This window comes from Penicillium longicatenatum, assembly GCF_028827895.1.
Source record: "Penicillium longicatenatum strain IBT 33135 chromosome Unknown contig_2_segment0_segment0, whole genome shotgun sequence".
In the NCBI taxonomy this organism is placed as follows: domain Eukaryota; kingdom Fungi; phylum Ascomycota; class Eurotiomycetes; order Eurotiales; family Aspergillaceae; genus Penicillium; species Penicillium longicatenatum.
This window is the reverse complement of record NW_026643120.1, coordinates 4,115,494-4,133,007: the sequence shown is the minus strand read 5'-3', so window position 1 is coordinate 4,133,007 and position 17,514 is coordinate 4,115,494. Positions and strand designations below refer to the sequence as shown.

General features: G+C 49.4%; 6 protein-coding genes across 6 annotated transcripts; 5 read left to right on the top strand and 1 right to left on the bottom strand.

The window, feature by feature from the left end:
• Window positions 1-423: 423 nt before the first annotated feature.
• On the bottom strand, window positions 424-2,360 carry N7484_004061 (uncharacterized protein; the record flags this gene model as incomplete). The annotated part of the gene is made up of 8 exons (XM_057114481.1): window positions 424-551; window positions 618-1,134; window positions 1,190-1,390; window positions 1,437-1,617; window positions 1,670-1,740; window positions 1,789-1,855; window positions 1,911-2,098; window positions 2,211-2,360. The coding sequence occupies 8 exons, from the start codon at window positions 2,358-2,360 to the stop codon at window positions 424-426; spliced, it is 1,503 nt and encodes a 500-aa protein (XP_056974621.1).
• Window positions 2,361-5,354: 2,994 nt separating this feature from the next.
• On the top strand, window positions 5,355-8,725 carry N7484_004060 (uncharacterized protein; the record flags this gene model as incomplete). Its single annotated transcript, XM_057114480.1, has 7 exons — window positions 5,355-5,357; window positions 5,410-5,520; window positions 5,583-5,726; window positions 5,787-5,889; window positions 5,950-5,966; window positions 6,023-7,602; window positions 7,654-8,725. 7 exons carry the CDS (start codon window positions 5,355-5,357, stop codon window positions 8,723-8,725), a joined length of 3,030 nt encoding a protein of 1,009 aa, XP_056974620.1.
• Window positions 8,726-9,357: 632 nt separating this feature from the next.
• On the top strand, window positions 9,358-10,700 carry N7484_004059 (coenzyme A transporter; the record flags this gene model as incomplete). Its single annotated transcript, XM_057114479.1, has 2 exons — window positions 9,358-9,633; window positions 9,723-10,700. The coding sequence occupies 2 exons, from the start codon at window positions 9,358-9,360 to the stop codon at window positions 10,698-10,700; spliced, it is 1,254 nt and encodes a 417-aa protein (XP_056974619.1).
• Window positions 10,701-11,562: 862 nt separating this feature from the next.
• Window positions 11,563-12,701, top strand: N7484_004058 (RNA-binding ATPase activator ESF2; the record flags this gene model as incomplete). Its single annotated transcript, XM_057114478.1, has 3 exons — window positions 11,563-12,004; window positions 12,059-12,281; window positions 12,332-12,701. The coding sequence occupies 3 exons, from the start codon at window positions 11,563-11,565 to the stop codon at window positions 12,699-12,701; spliced, it is 1,035 nt and encodes a 344-aa protein (XP_056974618.1).
• Window positions 12,702-13,058: 357 nt separating this feature from the next.
• Window positions 13,059-15,092, top strand: N7484_004057 (RsfS/YbeB/iojap family protein; the record flags this gene model as incomplete). The annotated part of the gene is made up of 1 exon (XM_057114477.1): window positions 13,059-15,092. One exon carries the CDS (start codon window positions 13,059-13,061, stop codon window positions 15,090-15,092), a length of 2,034 nt encoding a protein of 677 aa, XP_056974617.1.
• Window positions 15,093-15,330: 238 nt separating this feature from the next.
• pex12 (ubiquitin-protein ligase peroxin 12) lies at window positions 15,331-16,907 on the top strand (the record flags this gene model as incomplete). The annotated part of the gene is made up of 2 exons (XM_057114476.1): window positions 15,331-15,388; window positions 15,493-16,907. The coding sequence occupies 2 exons, from the start codon at window positions 15,331-15,333 to the stop codon at window positions 16,905-16,907; spliced, it is 1,473 nt and encodes a 490-aa protein (XP_056974616.1).
• Between the last annotated feature and the right edge of the window lie 607 nt (window positions 16,908-17,514).

Below are 17,514 nucleotides of genomic sequence, written 5' to 3'. Positions count from 1 at the left end.
CCCAGAAAATGGATGCGATACATTATTTCATCGATTCTATTGCGGTTTGATTTTCGACATAATCTCGATTTTGATTTGTTGTTTTATTTATCGTTAAAATACAAAACACACCATGTTTTTTCTGCAATTTCATCTTCGTAATGATCATATCAAATCGAAACTGCTAAATTCGTACTCTACATGAAAATGGAAGATCCGAAAATCGGCGCACAAAGCCTAGCGCCGAACCAGAGGCAAAGGGGAACGTCAGAGCTAATAAACGACACGCAAGAACAAAATGCGATCTCATTTCACATTTTGCCACTCAACTCATTGGAGACCAATTAGATGCAACAAGGTGGTGCAATACGGAGGTGCAAAAATCCGGATCGAATGGCTTTTTTACTGAAAGAAAGATTCCAAGCACGATGCGATCCGATCCATTTACAGGAACTTCTTAGGCATGTTGGCGCGGCGACGCTTGTAAATCACGTAGGAAACGGCGAGGAGAACCTGGAATGCGAGGACCAGGAAAATAAAGAAGCCCATACGAGGAGATGACGCAGTAATAGCTAGAGGATTAAAACGTCAGTATGATCTCGTGCGACGAAATTTCAAGTTTGTTGGAAACAACTTACCACTCAGAAAATGATCCTGCAGGTTCTCCCGCAGACTGAGATGGGAAGACCGCAGAGTATCGTGGAGCTTGTTGAAGTTACTGCTATAGTCCTTGCCCTCCAGGTCTCGCTGGATATTCTGGAGCAGGGTCTCGATGCGCTGGAGCCGGGCATCGAGGGAGTTGAATTGGTCCTTTGATACGGTCTGGCGGAGGATCTCACCGTGGCGAGACTCGCTCTTCGTGACCAGTGCCTTGATATCCTGGGCAATGGCGTTGGTGGCTTTGCTCTGGAGCTGAATGCGGTTGCCCAGATCGAAGAACTGGGCTGAGTAGTCCTTCTCAGAGCCTGCTTGGGCCACTGGTGGGATATTCTGGCTTGCAATAGGCTGCTGCTGCTCTTTCTCTTGCTGGGGGGTTCCTTGAGGGATGGTCTGGCCGGTCGCAGACTCCAGGATAAATTTAAAAATCTCGAAAGAGTCGGGGTTCTCTGGGGTGGCAGCCGTGATACCAAAGGTGTTTCCGGCTGGAAGCGCGACCTACTGACGCTTAGTACAATCTGTGATTTAGTGTCTCATGATGATGGGCGCATACCTTGTCGGTCGAGAAGCAGACCTTGTCGTCGACGGTAACTTCGAAGAACGAGTTGGTGTGCTTGAGCTTCACCACTGAGGGGCGACCCAAGTTTCGGTATGCGTAGTCACAGTGTCCAAATGCCAGGCTATCGACGCTGCGGTGTGTCTTGTAGTCTGTTGTTCCATCATTCAAGAATCCACGAATGCTTCCCCCTGTAAACTAATCAGCCAGTTATTCAATTATCTTGTTTGGGATCAAAGCATACCCTTCCCCCATGGGTATCAATAACCAGGGCAAATCCATCAAAGGGGCCCACAGTATAAATGCTGGAGGTGCCAACGCGAGCCTGGCCATCCTTAGTGTACCATAATTGAAGATTTCCGCTAGCTCGCTCGGGACCGGTAGCTCGGAATTGGAATTCAGCAGCCCATTCAGACTGAGAGACACTGCCCGATATTCAGTATATTGTCCATGGTTCTATTTGGGTTTGTCACGTACGGGTTCTGGGCCCAGGCTGATCCTCGCACGTTTCCGGGGTAAGGAGGGGTTATGATGAGTTTGTCGGATAGCTAGATAAATGTTAGAGATAGATCATATTGAATCGGTGTCACACTCACTAGGGATGTCTCAAAGCCCTCTCCATTGATGTTCCATCCTGGGATCGAGTCTCGGGTTGGGGAAATACTAGTCGCGGCAGTCAGACAAGAGGAGACCAGAAGGCAGAGAGCAAGTGCCATACGTTTTGCCAAAGCCAAAGCTTGCACTTTCAATCACCTGGGCTGTAGCGCCTGCAGCAAGCAATGCGATTGAAGTAAAGGTCTTCATTGTGGCGGTATGAAGGATAGGTGCGTGTAGATTGGAGGTTGGTAAACGAGGGTATCGTTCTCGCTTCCGGGACAATGCAATATAAACAGCTCCTGCGCGTAGCTATTATACCGGCCTTTATCAATTATTCAGTTATAGAGCCTTTCTGATGACTGGAGCCACAATGTTCACACGATGTCGATCTCCGGGGAAGTTCACAGAGACTAGACACGACGCGAGTAGTGATCCACCCAGCCACAACAGCAATCACGCAAAGGCGAGCTTCCTTGGCGATGGCCGCAGCTGAAGGAGAAAAATCAATAAAATGATGCAGTTGGAGACTGTTGAGAATGGTGTGTCGGATGCCGACGTCTGTGAAGTCCATGCGGAATAGATTGCCCTGCGCTAGTGTAGCTGTTGATACCTGGCCTTCTCCTGATTTGTTCTCCGCATATGCACGTGACCTTCGGTGCGGAGGAGCTTCCTTGCCCTTTCTCAGCCTGGTTCTTGACATCAACATAAGCAGCCTTCAATCCCTGAAACTTCTCCCGTCATTGGTACACTGTAACGTTGCTCTGAGTGCTGACTACTCCTCCCTAGATTTAGCTTATCTCGATATTCCGACCGTCGCTCTCCAATTCCCCAAGTCCGAGGCCTACCTGGATTTTCTCATCCCAATCTACAACTTACCACCAGTCAAATAATCAGACTTTGAGGCTTTAGCGTAAATTTTGAGCTACCTTATTATTGGGTCTAGTCCGGCTCGTACAAATCTCCGAATCGCCCCTTCTCTACCCCGCTTTCTGCAATCTTGGAATGGCTGTCGCAAACAACTGCACGTATGGATATGATAGGTATGGTGGTGACAATTGCTCTATTTCTTATGGGAAACAGCATGCGTACTCTGCCTGGGTAGAAAACCGCGGCCATTGAAAGCAAGTTGGGCATAATCCATCTAGGTCCCTCTAGCTTGATATCGACTAGGTACATTTTTCATTGCTATCTATCTACGAGTGGTAAATCCAGGACAACCCCATACCCTTTTCAAACTTGAATTGGATCTCATCACTCTCTATCTTTGTCGGTGTTGTACTGGTCCCTGCGTCTACGTATCTTTATGTCTTGGCCTCTCTGTGCTGTAGCTGCCCCATTAAGATCTCGTTTATCCTATACTGGACTGCGAGACTCGATAGAAACAATGAAAAACATGTTGGCAGCTTCAGAAATTCTCTCTTCTTTTTTGAAGGCCATATGATCAACATCCATGTATCTCAAATATCGAATCCTTTCTCTCGCAGGGCCCATGATGTAAGGTGTTTGCATTGTTTGGCTGACCACGTGGGCCAGCCCCACTAAAACCTGGAACCGCACGGAGCCTAACCCACACTATACCCAATGGGGCTAGTCCCACTTCAGATCCATGCATACTGCAGGATGCGGCCAAAATACAAATTTGTATAATTATGGGAACCTTTAGGAAGGCAATCCTTTGCGGACAAGTGACTCTGGGGCTTTATAGTTTGGAGTCAAACCTTTCATTTGGTTATAATTCAAAGATTCCATCGCTTGGAGTTTTGTGGGGTACAGATGCGCAGAGCGCATACATATTTTACGGACAGCCATGGACAATACGGCATGATTGAAGAATATCGTATGTAATACAGCTGGTTATGCAAAAAGTTCCGAGCTGCACCAATACACAAGCAATAGAGTAAGCTTGAACATCAGCTGGAGTTTCCACAGTAGTGATATCAATCTCGAATAATGGAGGTCGATAACGGAGGATCGTGGATCAGGAGGCAATACCTGAATTCTGAAATTGGCGTGCGAGCTTCACAAGAAAAGCTTTTGCTTTATGATAACAAGACCTCGTAAGATGGAAAAGTCGGGAAAATTTGGCTTGTGTCGGCTGGCTAGATGATTCGCCAATACACTAACGTATCGCGTGGGCTACATGAAAATTTCCAATCGACCAAGTGACCATTTGATTTTTCTAGACAGCGAGAATACCACGATAGATTCGGAAATACAGGTTTCCCAGAATGGATGGTGAGGGAACGCCTGTGAGTAGCATCAGTCTATAGTGGGGATAAGTTTGCGACGCCGAACCCACATCATCAAATTCCAAAACCCCTGTGGACAGGTTCACCATATATAGCCCCAAAGAAGCATTGCTTAATCATTCATATTTTGAAAAAATCTCTGAAGTTTGAGCACATCTAGAAAGGTGGGGCGGAGCGCTAGAACAATCTTGAGTCCTGAAACAGTGTCTTCCTGTCATGCTGTTTAGTGCTGGCAAAGCAGCAAAGCTCATTCGATAACTAACCTGTCATCAAGAAAGAACATTATACACCCAGGATTTTTCTTAAATATTACGACGAAACAATAATTCAATCTGTGTTGGGGTTCTTCGTTGATATTCAACAAATATGCCGCGTTGCTGAATTAGTGCATAAATATCTGAACGAATAAGATATTTCGAATAATAAGAAAGATGTCCAGAAATAAAACCTTCTAATCTTGGTAGACGTTAACCGGGATGGTGGTGGGGAAATATAATATTTTGGGTATAAGTGACAGTCACTGTTGCGACATGACCTTAGTTGTCGGAGAGGTGGCCCGGGGAGATCAATTGATAATCGCAGGCAGCATGAAGAAAGGAAGATAAAATCCAGCAAATATTAAATGACAGAAATCTCCAAGTCACGACGACTCGAAAGAGGGTAAATACAAGCATTGACGGTGGGGAGAGTGACAGGGGGAAGACAACAAGCGCGGGCAACGGGGCAGGAGGGCGAAGAGGGTCCCGAGGAAGCAAAAGCGGTTTTTCTGCTGGGCTTTTGACTTCCCGCTGCTCCTCCTCTCCGCCAATCAGCGTCCACCGCCGATTCGCGGTTGATCTACCGCTTCCTCCTCTTTTAGGCCTTTCAACCTTTCGGCTTCCTGCTTTCTCTCCTTCCCCCCAATTCTCCTTCAACGCGACTTGCGCGTCCACCATCCCATTTTCACCACCACCTTTGTTCCAGCTTTGGTCACTGGTACTGCCATACGGCTATTCAACACGCGTCTCTCCGGTAAGTCCGCCTCGATTCTATCGTTACGCCTTCGCGATCCACCCACTGTGGCCCTGGTCGCCTCGATCAGCTTCCGCCGAGTTTCAACCCCGTCGACTAGGATCGCTTCAAGCTATACACAGTCTACCAAGATTATATTGCCATCTCTACTTATTTCATACTTCCTACAACAGTGGGACGTTTTCTGCATGATCGGACGTAATCCGCTAACTGAAGTCGCGTGCTATTTTAGTCGGTTCATGTTCGAACTTGTCCACAACCTTTACCGGTAGCCCGGCGCGTGTCGGCACGACAGTTAAGATATAATGGTATGCAATTTCACTTACACTCGACACCCATCGTCCACGTCACCGGCGGCAGAACTATAAATGGCGGTGGAACATTTGGCTAAGATTGCAAATCCAGGTCCTATTTAAACGAAAGCCAGTCCAATACCTGCCACGGCCGGTCATTGAAGATGACAACTCTGAGGTACACCCGTGTCACCAATTCCCCCGGGATTCAAAGGATCAATCTTGTTAATACCGCCTTAGGTCTGGGTTATCCCAGAGACCAGCGAGGTGTTCATGAGTTATGAGCCCTATCTCCAGCGCATGGACTTTTATAAACAACGCCGGTTTATTTGTGAAATCACTGGTCATTCGGGCTTAAACTTTTTCGAGGCTTTTCGGAGTGAGGTAGGTTTCATGGGAATCCTGTGTTTGGTACATGAGAGGCGGATACTCATTCTCGAGTAGATGGAAGAGTCGCGTGAGGTGAACAACAGCTTCCCGGAAGCTTTGAAGGAGCCGATCTTGCGTCGAATCCAATTTGCAACAACCTCACGAGTTGACAATCTGGGTATGTCCTGTGAAGCTCTACGATGTACCGCGACTAAGCTAATTGTTTCTTTCCATGCAGTGGATGAGGTTTACGAAGTGAGATGAATTGATCGGTAGAAACGCGTTTACGGATAAACTAACCGCAACGTCAGGAATTCAAGCAGGATTTCTACCCCGGGGAGCCTGTGGTCATCCTGCTGCAGGATAGTACCAGACTCCACGGCACCATCAGGGACAAGGCCAACTTTGCTGAGCAGCTCTTTGCGGATGGGACTATCAAGACCCCTGCGTATGCTCGGTATTTGGTGAAGATCTCGGACCGTCCCAACGAGGAAGCGCTGTTGGACCAAGACCATATTACGCGTGATCGCAAGTCATTCACAAAGTTGATGCTGCGCGGCTTCATTAAGAATAATGTGACCCGAGAGTCATGGACTGGTGCACCTTGGCTGGTGAAAGCGTCGATTGCAGAGGAATACAAAATCTCCACCGAGGTTCCTAAGCACCTACAGTACGGCGCAAAGGTAGCCGAGAAGAAGGCGATGAAGAAGGCAGACCAGGATGGTTTCTTCGGATTCTTCTCCTCTCAACAGTTGCCGGAACTGAAGCCAGCTTTCAAGGGACAGAAATCTAAGTTTTCAGCAAATGATACGGCCAAAATCAGAGAAGCCCAGTATCAAGAATATCAGCGATCGCTAAACGGAAATCCCTCGTTTCTGTCCCCAAACAACCCACTCCGCCCAACCAAACCGCCGCTGGTCGGTGACAAGAAAATGCCCCCTCCTGCAGTTGTTATCAAGAATGAATCAAGACCCTCATCACCACCACCGATCAAATACCCTATTGAGGATCTCGAGCTCGCCCCACGCCATGACAAAAATCCTCGTCCCACTTTGAAGCTTTTGATGCTAGGCGAGTCGGAGGAGGATGGAGCTGAGGACCTTTTGCCGGATGACTTGGAGCCGGAGTCTGTCGGATTGCTTCTCGAGACTTGGAACACCCTCAATGTCTACTGTGAGGTGTTCCAGCTGGATTCGTTCACGTTCGATGATTTTGTTCAAGCTATGCGCTTTTCATCAGAGGAAATCGACTGTGAGTTGCTGGTCGAGCTGCACTGTGCCATTCTGAAGAAGCTTGTCAACGCAGAAGACCAAGGCGGCGCAATCCAGATCTCTCTTCCAGATTTCCCCACCGAAGATTCCGATGACTCCGAGGATGACGATGAAGAGGAAGATGAAGATGAGGAAGACGAGGAACAGCCGGAGAAAGCTCCTCGCATGACTACTAGGGGAAGTCTCGCCAAAAAAGAAGCTGAGAGCTTGAAAGCACAAATTGACGAGGAGGAGCCTGAAGAAGAGCGCATTCATCGTGCTGATGAAATGTTCGAGAAGTACGGGTGGATTGATCGCTTGCGGAAACGCGACTTCCGCAATGGTGGATGGGAGGTTGTCATGATTGGCCTGCTGCATCAATTGTCTCTTCGACCACGTTCTGAAAAAACCTGCAACGACATCCTACAACACCTTGCCCCGCTCGATGAAGAACCGACCCAGCAGACCGCCAAGTCACAATACCGCACACTTGATATCAATTTGCGTGTCAAGGCTCTTCAAATGATGACCATGCTTTGTCTTGAGACCAAAGCAATTCGCAATTACCTTGAGGAATGTAGCAACCAGATGACAGAATTCCGCAAGGAAAAGATTGAACACCAGAAGGCTCGCAAATCATTGTAAGTACAAAGGTATTCCCGATGGAAATTGCCGAACTAATACTTTAATAGATTGAGTGAACTTCGTCAGTTGCACCAGGAACGAAAGGCGCTCCAGCCGGAACCTGAGAAATCGCCCTCGCCCATACCGGAACTGGAAGGAGAGAACATGGATGATTCAAAGATGACTGGAATCGAGGGTGATTCCGAGATCCCCATGGATTCAGAGGACGAAGACACGCCCAGACCACGTGCCCTTCGTGGTGGAGTTGATCGTGCCCTTGAACGTAAGCGAAGGCAAGAGGTAGAACGAGAACGCAAGGAACAGCTAGCCAAGCAGCCCAAGGGTACTAAGCAATACCAGCGGGTCCTGAAGAAGATCGACGAGCTGAAAGCCAAGATCGCTAAGGCTGAGGAGGAGATTGAAAATGTGGACAATGATTTGCGTGAGGCTGACTGCCCCCGGACCCGATGCCTCGGATTGGATCGTTTCTGCAATCGGTACTGGTGGTTTGAGCGCAATGCCATGCCCTTTGAAGGCATGCCGAATAGCTCGACTGTTGAGGCCCGATACGCAAATGGTCGCCTTTGGGTGCAAGGCCCTGACGAGCTAGAGAGCGCCGGCTTCATCAACCTGACGGAAGAACAACGCAAACAGTACCACAAGCATTTTCAGACCACCCCGGCTGAACGCAAGAAGCACGAGGAAGGTTCTACCCACGTATCAAATGCCCGTGAATGGGGTTACTACGATGATCCGGACTCGATTGACTCACTGATCGAGTGGCTGGATCCACGAGGCAATCGCGAATGCAAGCTACTAAAGGAACTTCATTTGCAGAAGGGGTACATTGTTAAATACATGAAGCATCGCCAGGCCTACCTGTCAGAGAACACCGAGCGGGCCGAGTCTGAGGAAATGCCCACCAAGCGGGTCACCACGCGCACCAAGACTTACGTGGACGTCAACGAACACCGTCTTCGTTGTCTTCGGTGGAGGAACACGACTGCCTTAACCGAAATTGGACATCTTCACGTCGACCCCGACCGACCAGCCAAGCGCAAGCGGAACACCGATGATATGCGCGAGATCAAAGCCACTCGAGGCAAACCCTTGACCCGAAGGGGTTCGCGTCGAGGATAGAATGGTTTGTTTTCTCTTGGTTTGCCTTGACCATATCACGCGACCACGACTTTTTGCCGTTTTAAGGTGTATTACTGTTTTTCTTTATCCCTATTGGGATCGGTTGATGTGTATACATTCTGTGCATTTTTGGAGACTGGAGGAGTCGAGAAGGCTGGTTCATTTTACAATATTTCACTTGGTTTTTTATCATTCTTGTTTCCAGGGGGAGGATCAATATGCACATATAGACCAATAACCAATCGCTGATCATTGCACCGCTCGGGACTCGTCGGGTTCTTTTTCTGCCGCCACTTAACTCGGTCCGTACAACTTCCCTCGGCTACTCGCGGTGCGTCATTGTCGCCTCTGCCTTTTCATGACTTAACCCCATATTCTTACCCCGTTCCACCTTTACACCTCAGGATTAACTTATTAATTTTTATTCTGATACCCTTGGCGACCGTATCATTTATCACGAAATTGCTAAACTGCTGCGTGACGTGAGTAGTGTAATCTGAGAATCAGCCGCTAGCCCCGAGAAAATCCTAAGCTTTGCTTGCCGGGCTATCGCCGAGAGTCACGAGGGGGAAGAACCGTTTTCCCCAGACCCTCTTTTTTGCCCCCAGCCTCGATCTCACCACATCTCTCTCATGTCGACCGGCGCGACAGATCATGCCAACCTAGATCCCATCTTTACGCAGTCTCGCTATCCTTTCAAAAACAGTGCGGAATCAAGTCCGCAGCACAATCCGCAGATGAGTGAGATCGCACATCCCCAGTCGGCGGGCCCCATTGCAGGCGGAGCGAGCTTAAAAGCCGCCCCCCATACAAGCGCAGATGGACGAAAAACTGGTAGCCCGGTCAAAACGCGGAGTGTGGACTATATCTTGCGGAGTGGTCTTGCTGGAGGTTTGGCGGGCTGTGCGGTAAGTGCGCGAGAATCGCCGAGCACACGGTCATCCATGAAAAACGAAAAACAAAGAGGAAAATACTGATCTGAGACACGAAATAACAGGCCAAAACTGTCGTTGCGCCACTAGATCGAGTCAAGATCCTTTTCCAAGCCTCAAATCCACAATTCGCCAAATACACAGGCAGCTGGGCAGGCCTGGCGGCTGCCATCCGGGACATCAAGCGCTATGAAGGCACCCGCGGCCTCTTCAAGGGCCATTCTGCTACACTCCTCCGAATTTTCCCCTACGCCGCAATTAAGTTCCTTGCCTACGAGCAGATTCGTGCCATCGTGATCCCCTCCCACGATAAAGAAACCGCCATCCGCCGCTTGATATCTGGTAGCATGGCCGGTATCACGTCCGTCTTCTTCACATACCCATTAGAACTGGTCCGAGTACGGCTTGCCTTCGAGACCAAGCAATCATCCCGGTCATCATTAAGGGACATCTGCCGCCAAATCTACAATGAACACGTTATGCCCCCATCTACGGGCGGTGCCGCAGCCCAAGCATCTTCTTCGACAGCCGCCGCCGCCGAAACCGTCTCTTCAGCCGTTAATTCGGCTGTGCCTCGTTCAGGCCTTGCGAACTTCTATCGTGGCTTCGCCCCGACCATCCTTGGCATGCTTCCCTACGCGGGCATGTCGTTCCTCACACACGACACGATCGGAGACTGGCTTCGTGACCCGTCTGTGGCGAAATACACAACCCTCCCCGACTCCCAAGCCACGCCTTCCAACAAGAGCTCTCGACATCCTCAACTAACAGCCGCCGCGGAGCTGTTCTCAGGTGCCATTGCCGGTCTTGTTTCTCAAACCTCCTCATACCCCCTTGAAGTGATTCGGCGGCGAATGCAGGTCGGCGGTGCAGTCGGCGATGGCACCCGGTTCGGAATCATCCAAACTGGTCGCAAGATCTGGCTCGAGCGCGGATTCCGCGGATTCTGGGTTGGTTTGACCATTGGCTATATGAAGGTTGTACCCATGGCAGCCACCGCTTTCTTTGTTTATGAGCGATTAAAGTGGGCATTGAGCATCTAAATGCGTACATTGCCTTGATCCCCCGTTTCACCTTACCCAAAACTTCTTCCATCTCGGGGCCTCTTTACTTGTCTTCTCCGCTTACATATCTCAAATGTGTTTCGGTGATAGATTACACATTTTTGCTGGTGCGATTGTTGGCATCCCCGCTTGATTCCCGCTGTTGGCGTTCTTGTATATCCTTTTTGGCTTGGGACCTTTCTTTTTCATTTCTTAGCATTAGAGGAGCTAATGATGGCTCACTTGGAGATACACCGAAAGATGCACATATGATTCTGTTTCCAGGATTTCATCTCCGATATTGAGAGATCGGTATAGATCTCTTCGTAGTTTTTAGATATGCATTTCGTCGCCATCCCCTTGCATGGATATATGAAAGGTTTCCTCATCGGTATTTGAACCTGGGGACTACGTAATGACCTCATAGCAACTGCCAATCTAAGGTTCCACAAATTTGTTGTCACCAGCAATTCGTTCTACAATATTCAGCACCTTAGACACTATTATCAGAATCGAATTTTCTCAAAGGCAGAAAAGCTAGTGAACTACCGAAGAGTACGGAGACAGCGGCTTGGGCGAGTTCTATCAAGAGAATCTTCTTCAAGTCTATTCTGGAGGTCGATGGTTCGAAGACTTCCACATTTTTGAGGCACTTTCAACATCTACGTTCCCTCAATTCTGGTGGGATTGGATATTATCTATTCATTTCAGGAGAAACAATAAAATACATTTCCATCACTACGTATATCCTCTATAGATGATGTGAGTAATTAGCGGATCCGGGTGGTCCGTGCGTTGCTCCGGGCTCCGCAAAAAAAAGTTGAAGATCAAGAACTTTCCCACTACATACGCCCTATACACAATGACAACTCGCAAGCACAACGATTTTCTGGACGTCGCTGCCAGTGATGATGAAGTTGATCGCGGATATGACTCTGACGAGAAAGTGGCGAGCAAGGGCCGAGCGGTGAAGCGGAGAAAGAGAGCGGCGGATACCCAAGACTTCTTTGGCTTGCAGTCTGACGAGGATTCAGAAGGCGAGGACTCGGAAGTGGAAGAGTCGCACTTGAAGGGCAAGGCGCGCAAGCAAACCAAAGCTAAGGCATCCTCTGCATCGGACGACGAGAAACGCGACGACGACAGTGACGATGCCGAAGAGGGTGGAGTCGACCTTGATGACGACGAAGAAGGCGCATATCCCGAAACTGGCACCACAAAATCGAAATCAAAGGCCGTGAAGCCGCTGTCTGATCTCAAGAAAATTGGAAAGCAGAAGAAGAAGCAAAAGCTTGGAGTGGTATATCGTAAGTTTCGCAGATGATCTCTGTTTGGGAACCAGAACTAATCCTATCAATCAGTATCCTCTCTTCCGCCATACCTAAAGCCGATGGCTCTCAAATCTATTCTCGAGAAGCGCGGCTTTCCTCTCACCAAGGTTTTCCTCTCGAAGCGCGTCAACGACTCGAAGCAGAGAAAATCCAATAAGAGACAATTGTATACAGAGGGTTGGGTAGAGCTGCGGAAGAAGGATGCGAAGATTATGGCGGAAACGCTTAACGCTCAGACAATTGGTGGTCTTGGGTAAGTTAATTCTCTACAGATGAACAAAAGACTCTACTAACATAGCCCAGCTACTATCGTGATGACCTGTTCAACATGAAATACCTTTCTGGGTTCCGTTGGGATGATCTGACCGAGCAAATAAACCGCGAGAGAGCAGAGAGAGAATCGAAACGGCGAGTTGAAGATGCAAGGGCACACAAGGAAGAGAAGATGTTCTTGGCTGGTGTTGAGGCTGGAAGAATTGCGGATGGTATGGCGAAGAAGAATGAAGAGAAGAGAAAACGCAAGTTGGAGGAGGCTGGCAAGGATGCCGATGCTGTTGTTGAGAAGAAACCGGTTGTGCGGAGACGATTCGTGCAAAATGACGTTGTGAAGCCAAAGCAGGATTCCAATACCGTTGGGGATGAGACAAAGCGGGTGCTTGGAAAGATTTTCTGATTTTCCGAGGTCTTCCTCTCATTGGAATAAAAACATGCATATTTTATCTATTCTATTAGGGTTCTTTTTTGCGATATCCATGTGCATTTGATCAATGAAAATATATGCATTGAATGCCTATTCTTCGGTTCTCATAGTCAAGCATAGTGCAAGCCTGAGGCTTATTCCTTCTCCATACAATGTATCAACACCGTCAACGTCAAGCTTAGTCAAAAGCCCAAAGAATGATAACGGAAATTTGATCGGCGCAGCTTTATTTCTGGATGACTCAGCCTGTTTGTCTTCTTTGCACCCATTATCGCCGCTCTGTCTCCGAAAGCAAGAATTGTGTTTCGTACAAGCATCATCGCACCCACTATGAGTAGAGCGCTGCTTCGAGGGGCCGTGTGCCAATCCTGTCGCCATGAAACGCTCCGATCGTTTATCGCCGTATCAGGCCTACCGATGCCGCGATACACTTCTCATCTGCACTCCAGCTTGAACGCCAGAGCTTTCTCCGCTGTAGCGCCAAAGCGATCTGATCGTCCCCCTATCTCGAACCCTTCAGATATCAATTTTTCGCCCCTAGAATCGAATTCGGAAACGGCTCCAGAATCAGCTGCAGAAAATGAGAACAATGAGCCTGCGGAAACACAGGTTCCTTGGTACTTGCAGGAAGAATCGCCAACCAGAAAAGTCCGCCCAATAATTGGAGATCACATTCCCAAGCTCCCAGATAACTCCCCAGCTATGCTGCCGAACCTCATGGAGTACACATATCAAGAAATTGGTCTGGATGAATTGAAACTTTATGATCTTCGCGGTCTTGACATCCCGGCGGCCTTGGGCGCCAATGTCATTATGATCATTGGTACCGCTCGCAGTGTGAAACACTTGAATGTTGCCGCCGATCGCCTGTGCCGTTGGCTCCGCAGTACGTACAAGCTTTCGCCGTATGCCGATGGACTACTGGGTCGCAATGAGTTGAAGATCAAGCTTCGTCGCAAAGCCAAGCGCGCTCGTGCCGCTAGCCACGCGGGTACCATGATCGATGAAAAAGACGACGGAATCACCACAGGTTGGATCTGTGTGAACATGGGTGTAGTCGATAAGGATGTTGCCAGTCCCCAGCTCAGCGAGGTTGGGTTTGAGGGATTTGGCCAGCTTGATACCGGAACAAGCGTGGTGGTTCAGATTTTCACCGAAGAAAAGCGGGCTGATGTTGATCTGGATGGTCTCTGGCAAGGCACTTTGGATCGAGCTGAGCGCAAGAGACTTCAAGACGCCTCAGAGCCTGCCCCCAAGACAGCACCTTCAATCAATAGCCGCGGAAGCATGAGCATCCCTGGGGGTCAGCGTCGAGGTATTCACACTGAGCGGCAAGGCAAGGTAAGCGCCAGCCAAGCTGAAGCTCTGGAAGATTCATCTTCTTCCCGGAAGTCCCCGGGATTTGGCATGAGCACCGAGTCGTTGATGCAGAAGCTAGTCGGTCTCCCTTATGATAACGCTCGGAGTGAGCTTGGAACCGGTCCAGAGGATTACAATTCCACTCTTTTCCTGCAGCTTCTTTATGCTAGCTTACCAGCCGGGATTTCTGCCGCAGAAAAAGCTGTTCTGCGATTGAGACTGCACTCAATTGCGGTCTCTAGACAACACTCTGGATACAGCAAGGATGCCCTATTCAGCACATTCAACAAATTCCTTGCTGACGGTTATCAACTGTCCGATGAACTTGGCTTCAATGTTGTCGCCGCTCTTTTGACGCCACGCCTGGAACCGTCTTCTCAGACACCTGCGCAGTTCCTACCTGAAGCCGACGTTGAGCTGGCCCTCCAGGTGCTGGAACGCCTGAGTCTTCGTGGTGTGCCCATTCTTAATATGAAAGTTTTTAATATGTTATATGATGTGGTCAACACTCCAGCTGCGCCATGCGTATCTCCTGAAGAGGCCGAACGAGCCGCAGGTGACAAGCGTCAGATGTTGATTCGTCTCTCTAAGATCGCCGCCGAGGCAGAGGTTCCCTTTGATGCGGTCGAGGCCCGCAAGCTTATGTTCACCCAGTTCCGGTGCCAAGATTACGATGGTTTCTGGCGACTATGGCGCCTGTTCCCTCTGAAGAATGCTACTCGTACCCAGGCAGATTATGCCCAACTGTTCCAACTCCATGCGGAGCTTGGCGAGGAGCAACGGGCCCGCGACCTCCTGTCTGCTTGGGTGCCTATGATGCGTCGGGAAATGACTCCAATCATCCTCCAGGGTCCAATTGTCAATGCTATCATGCATTGTATCCTGGTGGCAGACCCGGAGATTCAGCACCGAGCTGAGGACGGTTCCACCAGCTACTTTATGGACCTGTGGGCCCAGTGCCAACGAGCACTGGCACAGGCCGAAGAAATGATGGAAGAACATTGAATGTAATAAATATTACGTTATGTATTATAATCAAACATATACCTTGTATCAACTTGTCACCTGGGCATCGTCTTGTATTCTGGATTTTGGTTGTCAAATGTAGTTCAGCTCGGGCAAGTTGAGCCTCGGCTGCTGATCACTGGATCCGGCCATGAGGATTGGACCTCCGCTCTCCGTCTCCGCAAAACAACCCTCCAACTTTCTCATCTCCAGTCTAGGATGACCGGTGCTCCTCACAATGGAGTACCTTCCTAGTCTTCAGCAAGAGTTCGATGAACACAAACCATCGCTGTTCGGTAAGTCCCGACCCACCGCGCAACCTCGCGGGGAAAGCCACTCGAAACCCGGGGAACTGTCACACCTAGGCGGCCTCACTAACAGAATCATCGCGTACACCTAGAACTCCTTGCTGAACAACAATTGTCTGACCTACTACCGCCATCCCTCCGATACCTACTCGCAGTCGCGACACACCGCCACCCGCGGTACTTACTACGGATTCTGAATTCATATGACGAGGTCTACGCCCTCGTCTCCCTAGTCGTCGAACGCTATTACCTCCGTACATTCGGCGGCTCCTTCACCGAAAACTTCTATTCTCTCAAACGCGAGCGCGTTCTCCGTACAAAAAATGGCGAGGTCCCCCGCGCTCAGGTCGGCGCTGGCGGCCCCGTGCGCGACGCCCTTAAGTTACACTCCGCCGACGTGTGGAAGAATCTCCTTGTCATGGTCGGAATACCTTACTTGAAACGCAAACTCGATGAAGGATACGATATTCACGCGGCACCGCAAGCGTCCCTGGTTCTAGGCGGGGGACCACGATATAACCCCAGCGATGATCTGCCTCCGCACCCGACAGTGCGCCAGCGCATCTTTCACTACTACAAGTGGTTCCTGCGCAACATATACCCGTCCGTGAACGCGGCATATTATTTCTCGATTTTGGCTTTTAATCTTGCCTACCTATTCGATAACACGAAATACTCATCCCCTTTCCTTTGGCTCATTGGATCGCGCATTCGCCGCCTCGGAGCCGCAGATCACCGTGCCATTGCCGAGGTGCTGGATCCAAAGCCTGCCCCCGCTGGTAGCAGCAGATCCCAGCGACCTGGATCAGGCCTTATGGGCCTTCTTAGCCCCCAGAATCTATCACCACCCCTCCTCACTTCCCTACGCTACTTCCTCCCAGCATCCATCTTTGCCCTAAAGTTCCTAGAATGGTGGCATGCCAGTGACTTCTCGCGGCAATTAGCCCGCAAAGCCACCGAGGTTCTGGATCTACCTGCGCCGGTGGTCTCAGGCTTAACGAACCCGGCCGAACGACGAAAAGCCGGCCAAGAAGATAAGGAGAAGAAGCAGACTGAAGAGAAGAAAGCTGCTGGCGATCTTAAATCTGCTCTCAAACCAGCCCGTCGCCAGAAATACCCTATCTCTGCTACTTCCTACCTCCCCATCTTCACTGTTCCCTTACCACCAGCAGACACCTCAAGCGCGAATACTTGTCCCGTTTGCTTGAATACTCTTGTCAACCCGACAGCCTGCCAAACGGGTTATGTGTTCTGCTACGTGTGCATCTTCCATTGGATCAATGGCGAACACCAACGCCAGTTGGATTTCATGAACGGGGAAGGAGCCGGTGCGGCCTGGGAAGAAGAAATCATGGGCGACGACGATGAGAAGAACTCAAATGAGACTGAGGGAGAGAAGGGCTCTCGTAAGCGTGGCGGGAAATGGGAGAGTGGCAAGGGGAGATGCCCTATCACTGGCAGACGAGTCCTTGGTGGGACTGAGGGCTTGCGACGTGTGCTAATTTGATGTATATATACCTGGTTTAGCGCTATTGTTAGAGGAATTTGTCATTTAACGAGAATTAGGCTGATTCTCTCATTCTCTCGCCATTTCCTCCATTTACACTTGGTTTACATTCAATGCAACAAGCTTTAGCATTCCATTAACCGGCCTGACGACGTGATAAATAACACACATCACGACAGGACCGTGACCACCATCAAGCTTAAATCGACGAAATCATTAAAAACATACTCGAAGAAAACTGTGGAACTCCATAGGTGCATGGAAAGACTTCCCAAAACTTTCTTCAACATAAAGATAATTACCTATTATATGCTTCACCCTTATCCAGTAAAAAGGGGATTCATTATAGCCGACCCATATCACTTTTTGCTCACTACCAGAGTGAGACTTAATAGTCATTAGAAACGCTGAAATCCACCATATGTCCGAGCGTGACCAGCACCAACACTTACGGACACGGAGAAGACTCTTTGAAAGTACGAGACCCGGGAGTCTGTATATTAAAATCCCCCTCTTCAATCCCAGGCCAAAATGCATCAATATACAACGGAGGCTTCATGGGATGAGACCCCAAGCGACTAGAACGGGCCGAGGGGAAAGGTGGATC